This window comes from Accipiter gentilis, chromosome 9 (genome assembly GCF_929443795.1).
Source record: "Accipiter gentilis chromosome 9, bAccGen1.1, whole genome shotgun sequence".
In the NCBI taxonomy this organism is placed as follows: domain Eukaryota; kingdom Metazoa; phylum Chordata; class Aves; order Accipitriformes; family Accipitridae; genus Astur; species Astur gentilis.
Window position 1 is genome coordinate 42,576,707 of NC_064888.1, and position 16,201 is coordinate 42,592,907.

Consider the following 16,201-nt stretch of genomic DNA (forward strand, 5'->3'; position numbering starts at 1 on the left):
TGGCTGGGAAGAGACTGATATTTTCTCTGTCTCTTCATCCAAAGCATTTGTTCTCCTCTCCTGTAGCAATTGCAGCTCGGTGTATTACCTACAGCTCAGAGGATAATCAGGTGGCTTCTTCATTTAACTGTACCGCTGCTGCAAACAGCTGCACAAATCACCTGGCAGGGGATGCTGTGCAACGACATGGTCTGTGCCGTAGCCCAAGAGGGAGTTGTCAAGTGCTTTGCAATTTCCTCCATCTTACCGGTCCACGGACTCCAAAACCCAGCCCCAGCCTGTTCAGGGATGTCGTGGCATTCAACGTCTGGTATGAATATTTCGCTTAGATGAAGTTGCTAATGCTTAAGGAGTCGTTAGTTTGCATAAAACCTTGCTTGGGTTTGAATTTGGGAGTGGGAATCTGGGGAAGTTTGCAACGTGCCACGGCCAGGGGATGTAAAGGGCTGGTGCTGAGCATCAAACTCCTCGTTTCCGTCAGCTCGGAAATTATAGGCTGCTCTTGCAAGTGCATAGCAAACTGCTATTAAGGCTACCGCGCAAAAGAAATGGGTCAGAATATCAGTTACCGCTCAAGTAAAACATCCGCTGACTTCCAGGGAGTTTAACCTGCAGAAATACTGCTGGATGAGGTCCAGGGAGAGTTACTTGCTTCTAAGGATAGAATTTGGCCCCACAACCCCTTCAGCAGTCTGAAGGGAACTGCATTTAAAACTGTGTTAAACTACAGATCAGAAACAGCTCCCATTAATTGGGTTTTAACATAGCTCGGCCACTTAATGTGAGCCAGCCTGAACATTATATATAGTAAAAGAAAGCAAACTGGTACATTTTTCACTTAAGTGATACAGATATATAGTATGTTTATAAATTATAGTTGTGTTTATATTTTATTATATTACATATTGCAGACACACACGCATGCACAGGCAATACATAAAAGCGTTACAAAAGCACTCCCCTCGCCCACATTTCTGTACTGCTCAGAAAGGGGAACATCCTGACCTGTGGGAGAGCACGAGATGACACCTGAGCCACATTAGCAAATGCTCTAGTGTACTCTAATGGTTTTAATATGGACTGCCTAATTTTTATGAACCGATGTTTTGAATTTCATCAAGTATTTACTCATGCAACTGTGTCTGCAGAGCAGTATTCAGAAAACAGTAGACGAGACGGTAAAGGGCTCGCGCGGGGCAGAAATGGGCACGGCAGGGTCTGCTGCAAGGACTGAGGTTCCCCAAAGACGCCTGCGTTGGAGGGGGCAGTTAACTTCAGCTGTTGTCAGTGTTACACGCCGGGGTGGTTTGGGGTTTTGGATTCTCGAACGCTTAATGACATCTACTTGAATGGCTGCTAGCTCTGTAGTCAAAATGCATTGCAGTTGACCTTAATTTTTCTACAGATAAAGGTAGAATGAAAGTAGAATGTTTCCTCTACTGGGGAAAAATGCAACGTTTTCAAGGAGTATCGCTCCTTCAGTTGTGCCACTGCAATACACACTAGAAACGCAACCCGTTGTTACGATCCCTGGTATAGTGGTGTGCTGGTGAGAAATAATTAAGTAAATAAATAAAAATATAAAAAAGTGTGAAATGTCTGCAGTTGAGGTATGCTGTCTGTGCGGGTCCGGTGGCTCTGCCCTGCGGAGGGTGGCACTGAGCACCCACCTCTGACGTGGTGGGGAATCAACAGAGGCAGGAGCGAGGGGTCAGATCTGGATGATGTGACAGTGATATGTTTCAGGTGTAAATATTAATTTAGCTAATTAAATGCAATCATAACTAGGACAGAGCATGGGAAACTCTTGCATGAGTCACCCGAACCGTGCAGTTGTAGAACGGTGGTAGGAAAGGATCGATGTGGCAGTTATCCCTTACAAACGTTTGTTTTGGAGTGGTGGCAAGAGACCTCAGATGGAGTCAAGGCTGGGCAAATACAGAGTAGGAAATTTGAGCAAACTACTAGTACGAGCTCAGACAATGAATGTTAGGAGGAGAAATAGATGTGCTGGGTGTTGTAAGTGTGCTCAGTAGCAGACACGATGAGCGAGTGAATTTTATTCTGCAAGGAAGTTTTTGACAAAAATGTTAAAAAAAAAAAAAAATGTTTAGGCTGATGCTTTTGAGACAGGGGGTTTCCATTAGATCTGTGTCTTATAAATAAAATTGCCATGTTTTTAACTGAGGAATTTTTGTTTGACTCTATATCCAACATAAGAGGCACAGAGGTGCTCTCACAGGTCTTGGACTAACTAGAGGTAGGATTGAGGTAAATACTTCTCCAATCCCTCCATTATTTACCTGTTAAAATGAAATATGATTTTGTTGGAACTTTTGCCACTTTCATTTTTGTAAATACTTTTTTTTTTACTGTGAGGTTGATGGATTATATAACGTCAGTAATAGATACTCTAGAATAATTAGATTATATTTGCATCTTCATTTGTAAAGCTTGGTCATTCAAAATGGCCAAGGTCTTTGCTTTGGTTCAGCTATTTAGGCAATCATAAAGGTAAAGTTTAACTTCATTATTTTCAGTTAGGCACATTCTGTCTCCATTATATATCAATATCACACACGCAGACAGCAACAGTAAAAGTTCATAGTCTTTTCTCAATGACTTTGGCCAGATGGTTGCAGCACCCCTGATTTTAAGCAATCCTTTGCTTCTGTTGCGGTGAGATGTTTGGACTATTTTACAGGATACAGTATCACTGTACTGTCTAATCTATATTCCCAGTAATCCTTTAATAGCAACTAATAATTGCATTTTTTACCAGAGTACCAGTGGTCAGGGACTCGCAGCCATTGTAAAAGGGAAGAAAAGCATTTCTTGATCTGCCTCGTAACAAGAGCAAAATATAATTAAACAGTTAAGAGACTAGACAAGCATTTATCTCTTTCACATTCTGCTTGCTAGTTCAGTCTAGGGTAGGGTAGCAGCGATTGTTAGTATTCAGACTGCTGTTTAGGTGACATGCTTAATATGGCTTTAACAGCCTGCTTAATAGCAAGGAGGTTCAAAATTGCTAAAAATTAGCACCCTTGCTTGCATTAACTGTTTACACAGTTGCCTGTTGTCGGTAGAAGTTCTTCAGTTTGAATAAGAATCTGTTCTTCCAAGGCCCAAGAGCCAAATTAAGTTTTCTGGATTAGGTGGAAGCTCATGCTGCTGTGGGAACTGCTGTTTGGTAGACAAGTTGGAGTATTTTTCAAGCGTTATGCTTGATCTATTTGGGTTTTTACCAATAGTAATAACAGTGAAAACCGATAAGCATAAAAACAAACAAAAAAGTTGTCTATGTAGTACCCCAGACAGGCTGCGAAAAAGCTGGCAAGAAGGGGTGAGTATTTATAACTGTTTCTTTGCATCTGCAAAAACTCTTGGGGGTGGGAACCAACCAAAAAACCACAACAAACAGAAAAACTAACATTCCCAGTGATCGGTGTTGAGGAGAAGGAAAAAAAAACGGTCTATCTTTAATCCCTCTTAATCGAAGGGATTAAAAAGGATGTAAAATCAGACTGTGTATCTTTTGAAGCTCTCTTGCCCCGAGCCCTGCGCAGAGCGGGGCAGGAGGGGACCGATGCCGGTGACTCCGCTTTTTCCCCCTGCGTTGCCCGGAGCATCCTCCCTGCCTGCCGCGGGGGCTGAGCCCCTTCCTAACGCGGTAAATGCTCCGGCAGCGCGGTATTAGATAGCAGCGTATGACTTCGCTTCTTTATACTAATGGCCGCCTTCAATCACATTAAAAGTTGTGGTTTGGCAGGTGTTTAAAGTAAACTTGATTTTCACTCTGTTATCCCCGCGCACGTAACATCTTTATGTAGAGAATTAAAGTCTAGCGGGCTGTCGTGAGTGACCTCTGAAGCATTTAGGTATTAACAGCAGGGTCAGGGTCAGTCCCTCTTTTTAGGGGCTTATAACTTCTCTGTAAATATTAATTTCAGATCAGTCCTGGCACATCCATGCTTGGCGTCATGGTGCGTTGCTTTGCCAATTTACCACGCAATTGGCAGGGCTGATAGTAATGCACAATTACGAGGTTTTTGACCAGCAAGTAATGCACGGTGATGCCCGTAGGAGGAAAACGTCCAAGAAGTCATTCACCTGTCGCCTGTTGTTAAACAGGGTTTGTTCAGCCCGGAGAAGAGAAGGCTCTGGGGAGACCTTAGAGCAGCCTGCCAGTGCCTACAGGGGGCTTATAAGAAAGTTGGGCACAGACTTTTTAGTAGGGCCTGTTGCGACAGGACAAGGGCTAATAGTTTTAAACTAAGAGTGTAGATTCAGACTAGATATAAGGAAGACGGTTTTTTACGCTGAGGGTGGTGAGGCACTGGAACGGGTTGCCCAGAGAGGTTGTGGGTTGTTCAAGGCCAGGCTGGATGGGGCTTGGAGCAACCTGGTCTGGTGGAAGGTGTCCCTGCCCATGGCAGGGAGGCTGGAACAAGATGATCTTCAAGGTCCCTTCCAACCCAACCCGTTCTGTGATTCTCTGAAACCCTCCCAAGGACCTCTGTGGTCCCTGGGTGCCATGGATGCAGCAGCTGGAGGTGGGAATGGGGCTGTGGAGAGTTGGAAACCCAAGTCGGTCACAGGTCTGTCCCTTCCCCATCCTTCAGTCCACCTTCACCCCAGCCTTCCTGGCGCAGCTCCAGCTCCCAGTGGGAACTGGTGAGGTGTGTGTTCGGATGTAAAATCTGACAAGTCACTGGGCGTTTAAATGAGAAATAGCTGGTTGCTCTGTGTTGGCCATAATGTTGTGTTGCTTGGCAAGAGGGCAGTCCAGAGGCTGGTCACCTGGAGGGAGTATGTCTAGGGTGTGCTGTCGGTGGGTGTGGAGGAAGGAGAAAACCTCTGATATTCCCATTCCTACAAAGTGGTTCGGTTCAGCCATTGCTCTGCTGGCATCTGCCACTCCAGAATGACGTGGGCATCCTCAGCTCGCGGAGGTATAAAGTGTTTTCATGTAACGAGAGAATTTGTGTGTGTTAATTTTTATGTGCGTATTTTACAGCACTTTATAATGACATTTAACGGCATAAAATGTTGGCACGCACTGAAAATTGGTGAAAGTTCAGCCATCTAATTTGGGCAGGTTATGCTTACAGGCACTCACACTTGCAGACAGTTTAATAACAGTATTTGGCACTGTCTCTTAGAGCTGCTTAAACTAATTAATGCATTTGCTCCCTACAGGATGAAATTGAGTTTTCAGATACATTTATAAAATGATGTGCATGATTGCTAAATATTTCATTCTTTTGAACTATAACTTTGAGTGTTTTATGTGGGTGCAGAGACAGTATATATTCTCCCATGAAAAATGTGCAGTGGCTCTGGAAAGAGGATAATCTCTGCCCCTGCTTGTCAGAAGAGGATAATCTCTGTCCTTCTTGTAGCATGTTAAAAGGTACTCAATAATTTGGGCATCGCTTGGCACGGTGGTGCTACTGCTGGGGGGGCTCTGGAGCTGCCCCGTCCTCCCGCGGCCGCCCGGTGCTCCGGCGCGCTCTGCACCCGCTTCACCCCTTATTCCTACGGGTTTCAGAAAGTTACGGGTCTGTCACGTCCCAGCCCACCGCCTTCTCTGCCAAAAATGAGGGAAGAAAAGGGGATTTTTTGGACTCGGGCCCCAGCGACGTGCAGTCACTGCGTTTCATTGATTTAAAAGATGACATCAGGCAATAATTCCCCAAGACCCCTAAGTAGGCGAGGTTAACACTAGTCTTGCTGGCTTAAAAAGAAGGTTAAAAAAATAATAAGTAACAATTTGATTTGAAATAAACCTTTCTGAAGAAATCACAGTAAACAAAATCTGTTTGCCTAAGGAAACCCTCCTAGCAATCAGCTAGTAACACAACTGCTTGTGCTAATGAACCCAAAGCTGTTAATGTGGTTTCTTCAGTTAAATTGATTCATGAATTTTGAAGAGAACATTATCTAATGAATTTTCTTTGAATAGAAAGCAATTAAAAGGACAAATCAGTCTGATTAACCCCAAAGTCACCCTACTGCCACAAATGGTGTACAGTTTGAAATTATATCATAAAAAACTAGAGCAGATTTGCTATCTCTTTGCCCTCTACTAATCCATGTAAATTAATGAACAACAAAGTTAATTTCTTTGATGACCCTTTTCTCGTATCACCTGGATTATGCTGATGTTTAATTTGCTTAATGTTATAATAAAGACTAAACAGATTTTTTCAATGAAGTGATTATCATTCCCTTCAGTTAAGAAGTGATTTTTATTATTTAACACACACATAATGCTGTATGGGTTTCCTTTAAGAACAAAATCACATTTCGCTATGTTCCTATGTAACGTAATCAATGTCTTTTTTGACAACTAAAGAAAGAAAATGTTTTTAATCAGTTTGTTTCTTTGCCAAAGCAGGAGACTGAAGCTGTCAGCTGGGGGAAGGGGTCGCTTTTCCTTTTTTTCTCCTTTTTTCTTTTTTTTTTTTTTTTTTTTTTTATTCACCAGCTCACTCCTCTCAGTAAGTTATTCACTAGTTAGATCTTCAAAGCTTTAACAAGTGCCTTGGAAGAGCAATAGGTGTTCAGCCCAACTAAAATCCAAACGCAACTATCGGTTTTCCTTTTGTAAAATAATCCTGGGATGGGAAGGTAAAACCCTGAGATGCAGAAGAAAGCTGGTCCTAATGCATTTGCTTATTCATTATTTCAGCAATTGGAACACTTAGAAGCAATTTGCTGGTGAATTAAAATTAAAATAATGGAAGATACATTATTATTTTTTTCAGAGCCCTCTATCATTAAGGATGTGCCGTACATTCAAGGTCACAGCTAGTCCTTACATTTTGTAATGTCTGCAATACTGAGCAGTAGCTTGGGGGTCTCGACTATAAAATGCAGTCAGCCAGGATAATACCGAGTCCGCTGGCTCTAGGGCTTCTTCTGCCGCGTGTCCCAGCTGAAGTTGGAAATTAGCTGGAGATGCGAGGGCTTTGTAAAAGAGGTAGAGCCGGTTATTTCTTCCCTTTTTAATTTGACTCTATGCTAATTTATACTCTGCCAATTTAATGGAAAAACCACATTGTATGAGTTAACAGGATAATTGTACTTGAAGCAAATTAAAAATATAGGAAAATCAAAGCCTTAAATCCTTTTTTATAGTGATCGGTTACTTGAAGCACTCTTTCTAATAATCATGTATTTAAATGTAGTAATATAGGATACAATAACAGGACAGTGCATCGGGGCTGTTTAAATTTAAATTAGAAAGCTGCTATTGAGACTCTGCTTTGCGTTGGCTTTTTGAATATTTCATCTTGGTTTTTTCAGCCATGCATACGAACAGTGCTCGCTTCGTCTTCTTTGCAGATTCGTTCACCAGACAAGTGTTGTGGACCTTGTTGAGAGACGTGAAGTTTGGAGAGGCCGTTTCCTACAAGCAATTAGCAGTCCTCGCAGGCAACAGCAGAGCAGCGAGAGCGGTGGGAGGAGCGATGAGGAGCAATCCTGTAAGTTCATGTCAACTTTTAAATAAAGTTGATGGAAGATGGTGGATTTAGAGAGCTTTGCGGGCTAAATGTCATTAGATTAAATTTATCTGCTATGAAAACTGGTCTACCATGAGTAATAAGGTCAGTAAGTGTTTTTAATCAGCAATAATGCACAACCCAGTTTAATGTGATTTATTCCCTACCATTTATGGCATTAGATTTGAAAGAGAAACACTTCTTCTAATTCATCAGCCTCTACGCATTTTGTTCTCAAACTTCTTAGATATTCTCGGGCGAGGGAAGTCTTTTATCCCCCGATACGGACCTCATTTTGGCAGGGTGTGAGTAGCTTCGGTTGCGTTAACAGCAGTCCATCCTCTCTGGCATGGATATGTTTCTGAAAATGGGGAAGAGGAGGGATTTTAAATCAAGTAGGTACACGTTTGAATCAAATCCCTAATTGTCAGTATGGTTTTTCCAATACGTTTTTTTCCCCTGTGTGCTCCAAACCAGCTGTAAATGGCATTTCTCCACTGGATACAGGTGAGTTGCCTGAATTTGAACCAATGGGAGGGAGTAGCCCTCCAGGTTAGTTAGGCCTGTGGATTCTGGAAAAAACAGTTGTGTTATAATACTTGGTCTCTGCCTGTCTTCCCAGTAATTACCTCTCCCTTCGAGTTGTCCAGGATTAGATTTCCAGATGCATTCGTGCACCTGCGTCGCCCCGACGGGCGTTAAGTGGAGTTGGTGAGAGTCAGCGGGTCGTGTCTTGCAGCGCGGGTGGGTTCGCAGCCCCTTGGAGCAGCCCCGTCCTGAACCGGAGGGTTTCGGGGCTGCAGCGGACGTACCTGCGCTGCCCGAGGAGGGAGGAGGCGGTTCGGGGGGCTCGGGCGCACGGGTGGGCACGTCCCGCGTGGGACCGGAGCCGCAGCCGGATGGCAAAGGCAAGGAGAAGCCGGTAATGCGAATGCCGCTGTCTTTACACGTTGGTTCCCTTGCTACGTGCCTTTAAAAAAATAAAAAACTTTGATTTCTGTTAATGTCACTGTGGCTTTTTTAGCCATTCTTCCACGTATTTTCCCTCATTAGCACTCGCCCTGAGCAACATGTGTCTTTCCATACCCGAATTCCTCTGCTTTTCTCCAGCGTTATACCTGCCGTAATCTTTGACCTCCTGTGTTGGTTTTCCGTTCGGTCCTCTCGGTATTTTCTTTAATAAGGTACATATGAGACTGTAACGTGTAGTTGCAAAGCGGGTTAGAAAATCTGGTTTTCTACAGGCGGTGGCTTTACATACAGAAATAATAAAGGTGAGGGGGGTTTGCAGTGCCACATATTACCTTTGTATTTCACCTCATTCATAATACCAACCTGCGTATTATGCGTAGTCAACCTCCATATCGTGGTTCATGGGTCTGAAGGGCCGTGTAAAGATTTATAGGAGAAATATGAGAAACATAGCGAAGAGGTGCTCGCACTGAAGTGCAAAAGGACTATGTGTGTGTTTGCATGTGGAATATGTGTGAAATTACAGATTAACTACAGGAGATGCATAGCGATAAAAACGTGGTTTGGAATGGGCTGGCCTCTCGTTACAGTACTGATGTCTTTTTTTTTTATCGTCAGCTTTCTGTTATGAAATATTGGGGTGGTATTATATTAATATAGCTCTTTTCCCCTAAAGCTATGCATTATTATCTATAATATGCTTAAAAATTTTCTGCTGGGGACAGAAAGCACTGCGGCCATAGTACGGGATGGGAAATAACAATAATAAGATAGGACCCCATTTAAAAAAAAATTGCCGTAGCTTTGCTGTATATTTTCAGAACTATTTTCATCCTTCCTCACAGGGGAAAAAGCAGGAATTTTCACACCACAACCTGCTGTTACCGCTACTTTGGATGCTGCTGCTCCACTGCAGCCTGAGGGCAAAGCTGGGTACATTTCTAGGCGATAGCAATTACATATCCTTTTGCACAACACTGTATTGTTATTCTTTGAGAACTGTTTCCTGTAGGTTTGCATTGTATTGCCTTATCTTAATGTACACCATATTATATTGGAAAGCATTCCATCATATTAAAATAGTTTGTATTGTCAAGTACAATACAGCGTATTGACGAAACGTAGCTTTATACTGCTTATATGAACTGTTTCATAGGAAAATCTGATAGACGCTTAAAATATCAGGGTGTACTTCTTTATTGAGCTTAGAAGCTTAAAGCCATTAGACGTTATGTGAGTTTCTATAGTCGTGTGCTACCTGCGTAGAATTGCAGGATACCCGTGAACCTTGTACGTATATAAACACACTTGCAGTCTGTTTATCAGATGAGATATTGAGCTTTGAATCTAACTAAACAGTTCATTAAACCGAACACGTCATCTGGACTGCAGCATCATTAACGTATCAGCGCAGAATGCAAAGAGCTGTGGTGTTAACAACTGCTACACCTGCAACGTGAGCTCTAGGATATAAATACCGGTTTTGAGGAGCAATTGCTTTGAAATTATTGCAGAAATGTGATGTTTTGTTAAGCAGCAGATTAGTGATTTTTGTTCGCAGGAGGGAAGCTGAAACTAGTGAATGCTTTTATTGCGAATGTGAAATAAAAGTGAATGCTTCGATTAATGATTGCTGCAGAAGCTATGCAAAATAGCAAAATCGTAGTGTGTTTGCACCTTGAGATGCTTCCTATGATTAAAGGACTAAATTATAAACGTGATGACTAAATCATAAACATGATTTAATGAGGATCGTAATAACAGTAAAAACGAGCATTTGAAATAAACCCGAGCCTGGCGTTGCATTGTTCCTCAAACGTGTTGATAAAATTGCGAATCTCGGCTTGCTCCACAAAATACCAGAACATTTCTTCCTTCTACAAATCAAGGGTTGGTCTTTAATTTTGGTAGTGTGCATTCCACAGGTTTCCCTTTGTAGTTGGGTTACTTCACATAATTCATACGATGACCTTCAACTTTATGAGAAGGTGGAATAGGTGCCAGCAGCAGCTGAAAGATGCGACATCTTTGCCTCAATTTATGCCAAGGACATGGTGGGGATGGCTCACCTTTTGCAAGAGAAACTTCAAATAGTTTACTGTGGTTCACATTGATTGCAAGGTCTGTGGTCCTCAAAGGGAACCCATAAAGTTCAATTAAAAATCTCATTAGACTAGTATAGGAGGATCAAAAAGAAATCATGGAGACTCGTGGGAAATGGCGAATGTTGGGCTGATTAGTCCAAGGCCATCCTAAATGACTGCTCTGTGCCTTAAATAAGACGTCTTCAGCGGTCTGTTAACGGCAGTCATAGCTGCATACGTTGGTTTTTATATTCTCTCCAACTGCGTTATTGTTTAGGCTAAAGCCCAGCTAAGTGTACAACTGGGTGCCAGTATCGATCTATCCTAAGTCAAGGATATTATTCAGCCAAAATGTTTTAAACATTGGAGAGCGGTAGACGTAATCGTGCATTTATGAGAAGATTGTGAAGGATGGATTTGAAACGTTGTGGACACCTAAAACTACTTGGGCGTTAATTCCTTCGGTGGCTGGCAATAACCAGGGCGCGTGCTGGGTGACGTTGCAGTATTTGTTTCTGTCGGGGAAGAGGGGGAGAAAAAGCAATAGGACATGAGGAAACCGCAAGATTATTTTTTGCTAAGCGGGATTCTTGTTGTATTTACAACGTGGTACTTCAGCCGTTTCCGTTGCGCCCTGGCTGATGGGGTTTTGACAGTTTGGCAGTTTCTGGAGGTCTCCAGCCCATCAGCAGTATAATGGGACGGTCGGGTTTCCGTTACCTCAAATTGAAAACTCTTTAACGAGCGGAGCGCCGCGGCGGAGCACCGCTCCGCTCCATCCTCAGACGGAATTTGCTAAATGCAGTTCAAAGGCGATCGATACCTTGTGCAGGGAGTTTTTTTCCCCACCTTTTTGCTAAACAAACGCATTATCGAGGAGTTAGTTTATTCACAGATTGCCACGAGCGTTAATGACCGCCCGAGTCTTGTTCTGCCAGTCACCCAGATGGCTGTTGATAAAGATTTAGCATCATGTTCTGAGTGTCAGGGCTGTCAGTAGTGCTGAACCATTTGACCAGAAGAAAAAACGCACAGGGAGCTATTGATTACAGCTTCTCAGTGTCACTTGTTCACCAGGATTTAGGTATTGATGAGGCTGCGAGTGAAAACAAGCTCTTTCCCTTGTGGGCCTCTACCCAGAAGAACAAAAGCGAAGTTGGAGAAAATATTCAGCTGGTGCCCGAATCAGAGGGACTCCGTTATTGATCCGAGGGCCCCTTCATGTTATTTGTGTTGGAGACAAATCTATGGGTTTGGAAGTTTTATAGCGTTTGAGGTAGGGTCTGTGTAAGTGATGGATTCGTGTATTAGATGAATTAGATTTCACAGCATGAAGATTTCAGCGGAGCTATAATATTATGAGCTGCTTGGTTATTGATAAAAATTACATTAAATGTAGCTGAGGCATTAAAGCTCCAGACTAGGGTAGTACTCCCTCTAAAATGTCCTTAGGGCCCTAATAAATTTTAGCAGGTTTAATTATTTTAGTAGTCTGAAAGTTGTCACCACAATTAAGCCAAACTGAAGCAATATTCAATATTTTTAAATTACAGCGCTGATACAGCCTTTGTACCGCGTTTTCTTTTACATCCGACGCTATGGAGGGTGACATACGGGCACTTGCGTGTGTTAGGACGAACTCGGTATGAAATTCTTTATTTCGGGCATGGCAAAAGCGACATTTATTTCACACCCTCCTCTTCTTGCCTGATGGTAAGCGGCTCAGCGTTTGTGAACGGGTTCTCCACCGGCCCGGGGATCGTCCAAGCCCCGGCGCGACCTACCAGCTCATGCCACCTGAAAATAAAGTCCTTTTTTTTTTTCCTCCACTTGGGCACGCATTCCATCTTCTCGCACAGTTTAGCAGGAGAAGTCATCAACTTACCTCCCTGACAAAATTGCCCCAGTACACGGAACCCCCGGTTCGAGTCTCTTTGCACCATGTGAGCGGCAGCAGGGAACCGGCTCAGAAAAAGGTTTTGGCCCCTGTCCGTAGCAAGATTTATTGCCTTGCCATCAAAATATGCTCATTTACTGTATATATTTTTAAAGAATTGCTAATTAACCTTGGAGATTTTTTACAGTGTATTGTTATGGCTTGTTATGGCTTTGTCACTCAAGAAAATCTGCCTGCAGTAACTTGTGCACACGGATTGTAAAAGACAGAGAAATCCCAAAACAGAGCAACACTTGCAAAAAACAACTTCTTTAAGGAAGTCATAAACCAAGCGCGGGATGGTTTTTTAGAGTAAAGATTTTATTGGTACTCACTGGAGTTGTCACGGATGCATAATTCACTTGTGGCATTGCCAACTCCAAATAAAGCAGCTATTATAAGCATTTTTTTTAAACCTTGATTAACAATAAGCACCTATGTGTATTCCCGTCTAACGTGATAGCCTGTGGGCTGAGATCAAGATTTTAAATTTCAGCCATTGAAATTGCTTGACAAAACCAGAAGAACCCCCCAAAAAACCCCGATTTATAAAGGTCTGGCCAGTAGCTCTTCAGCTACTTTGGGGTTTGCCCGTCCCAGACTCAAATATGAGCACAGCTTGAACTGTACTGAAATAACTATTAAATGGGATTAAAATAAGTCAGTGTAAAGTACATCATTTGTCTATGTGTCTATATATAAATAAATTATACTTTTTGACTTAAAATATCCAAATTTGTGAAAACTGCACTTTTTAGTGAGTTATTGTTTTCACAGCTATATCGCTGCAATTGAATTACTATGCAGTTACCAAAACACATACGGCGTGATTAGAGATGATGTATTGCATTTTTTATGGTGTGTACTTCAACTATGATAATCACCTGTAATAAAAAATAAGAAAAAAAAACGTTTATGTACTTCTCTACATTATCAGTCTATTCTGTAACTTCTTGCATTGATTTTTCAGAATCCGTGACATTTGGCTATAAATGATACAAAGTAGAAGGCACGAGGAAAAAAGTTCTTAAATTGGTTAGGTGTGAATTAAATCTCTCCTGTTGTAGGTTTTAAAAATTCACAACCCATTTTGGATTGACTGGCTGTTAAATAATAAATAGCGCCTTGTTCTTACATAGAATTTTTCAGCAGTGCACGTAGAGGTGCTATAGCGAGAGGAGGAGATCTGCCGAGGGAGCTGGGGCTCGGGAAGCTCGCTCCTCAGCGGTCTGGTTTTTTTTCCAGAAATACGTCCTCTTCTAATCCCGGGACGACGATTGAGAGTCGTCCTGTACCTCCTTGCTGTCCGCCTGTGCATTTTGGGTCCGCGAGGCATCGTCACCCACCCTGGGCATTGGAGGGGGCTGGCGCGGGGCAGGAAAATCCGCTCCTCGCAGAGAAGTTTTTCTTACGTGGGATTTATTACGTCGGGCTTCCCCTTTTAAGGCTTTACATCATTCTCGTGTACTCAAATTTCTCCTAATCCTTGCTTTTCCCAAAGAATCGGGCTGGTCCCGGGCACGGCGGGATTCCGCCAGCGTGCTCTGTAACCCTGTGGCTCCTTCAGTCCCGGTCCCCGCGAGCCCGGTGGCGGACGATTCCTGGTTTAGCGGTGGATTTATGGGCACCTTCCCCAGCCGCCGATCCCCTTCGCCTCACCCTTTGCTCCCTTCCTTTTTTTGTGTGTGTGTCTGTCTGTGTGTTTCGCAGATCCCGATTATAATACCGTGCCACAGGGTGATTTGCAGCAGCGGGCAGAGCGGCAACTACGGAGGAGGAAACCTTATGAAAGAGTGGCTTTTGTCGCACGAGAAGCTCCAGAAAGAGAAGTTAGCATATTGATGCAGCTCAGCCACGGCTGCTAACCAGCCAAGACGTACAACCGCGGATACTTGGCTTATAACAAGCTCTCAGAGCACCCGGCAGAATTCAGAAAAATGGTAAATATTTGAGTGACATATAAATATAATGCAACATCCGAAGTGAAATGTGTGGTGGCACCGCTATATTAAAAAAGCGGGATGCGTCCTGGGGGATGCAGCTCGTCTGCCCTTTCTTGTTTTTACATTTTACAGCAGAATGACTACAGCGGTCCAGGCCTGTTGTGCGTGGATTTTGTTCCCATCTCCAGTCCTGTTTTGTTCTATTTTTAATGTCCATTAAAGCAGGGATAAGGGAGCGGGAGGGTCGTGGCAAATGTGGGTGCAAGCCTCCCCCCGAGGAAGCAGCTGGCTGGTCCCTGCCAGCCTCTCGCCCGGGTCTCCCCTCGCCTCCTCGGTGCCTGAAACGGTGTTCTACGTGTTTTACGTGAACAGGAGTTAAGGGAGCACATTGAGATGGATTCCAAAGCCGTCGGCTATGGAATTGCTCGTTCCCAGCTTTTCTTTTCGGATCGCGAGAGGCGGGACTAAAAAAATTTTGCCTTTGTGAATGGTGCAAAAGGCGGGTGGAAGAGAAGCTGCTGGCAAATTGTACGAGAGGTCTGTTTTAAATAAGCAGTTTGATGAGCGCAACTGGGGCGAAATACTGAGGAGCTCATCGTAGTTGCGTCTTTATCAGCAGCACGTTTGCTTTTATCGTTTGTTTTTTTCCTTTAGATTTTTGCATTTCTCTGTTACACGAAGCTTTATTTCCCATGGCCTCTCTGTAGAAAGGATTCAAGTATTCAAGAGATGTTAAAGCTAAATTTTGAGGTGGTTTAAGCAGGGTTCTCTGCAAGTACGAGCCACCAGAAGCTGAAATTTTCAGTATGGGAATCGTAAATTGTAACATGGAAATACTGATTTTTTTATGTGTTTTATCATATTTTCATAGATGTCTCTTTAGAAAGGCCATTGCTAACCAAGAAATTATTGTGTTACGATGCGTTAGTTAATATAGTATTATTGATACCTCGGAATTACTTCAATAAAAAAACTGCTTTGCATGTACGAGTGTCTTTGTGTATGTTTGTAAATAAAACACAGTATATGATATATGGAGAAAATAAACTATACCCAACTGTACAATATAAAGCTGTATTTTTATCAAGGGTTTCTGGTGGCAATATAAACCACGAAAGCAAAGCTCAAGTGGTTTGTACGTGTCACCAGAACCCCGAGATAAAAATATAGCCTTATAATATGTACAGTTTGGGCGTTTGTTTTTTTGGTGTTTTTTTTTTTTTTTTTTTTTTTTATATAATCCATGCTACCAACAAAAGAACACGGCAGCAAACGTAAACTTTAACCTCTCTCGCTTTGACACCCCTCGCTGCCTTCTTCCAGGTATTTGCTTGAAAAAGGGGGACGCGCCTGCTCCGTGGGTTTTAATACTTTTTTTGCAGGTACGAGGGCTGTGAGCGCCGGGGTTGGAGGCCGCCTGACGCCTTTCCGAGGCAGCCAGCCAGCCAACCTGGCTTCTTTTTTTCATTTATTTTTTTCTTCGCAAAATCGCGTTGTGGCGGAGTTTCGGGGGGGGGGAGGGTGGGACACCGGGCAGGGCGGCCGCGCTGCCCCCGCGCTGCCCAACAGAGGGCGCCGTGGTGCTGGGCACGGGGCGGCGGCCGCGCGGGGCCGGCCGTGGGGCCGTGGGTCCGGCCGTGGGGCCGTGGGACCGGCCGCGGGGGGATTTGGGGCAACGGGAGGTGCCCCCCACCCAACACACACACCCCCCAGACACCCACCCCCCTTCCAGGCGTTTGCAGCCCGGCCGGCTGC

General features: G+C 43.5%; 1 protein-coding gene across 1 annotated transcript in view; it reads left to right on the forward strand.

The window, feature by feature from the left end:
• The window catches only part of MGMT (O-6-methylguanine-DNA methyltransferase), a 167,790-nt gene extending 152,396 nt beyond the window's left edge, over window positions 1-15,394 (forward strand). Inside the window, exons 7-8 of the mRNA XM_049809904.1 lie at window positions 7,354-7,493; window positions 14,214-15,394. Coding sequence (XP_049665861.1) covers window positions 7,354-7,493; window positions 14,214-14,345 — 272 coding nt within the window. The 3' untranslated portion in view covers window positions 14,346-15,394. The remainder of the gene's footprint in view (window positions 1-7,353; window positions 7,494-14,213) is intronic.
• Window positions 15,395-16,201: the final 807 nt, after the last annotated feature.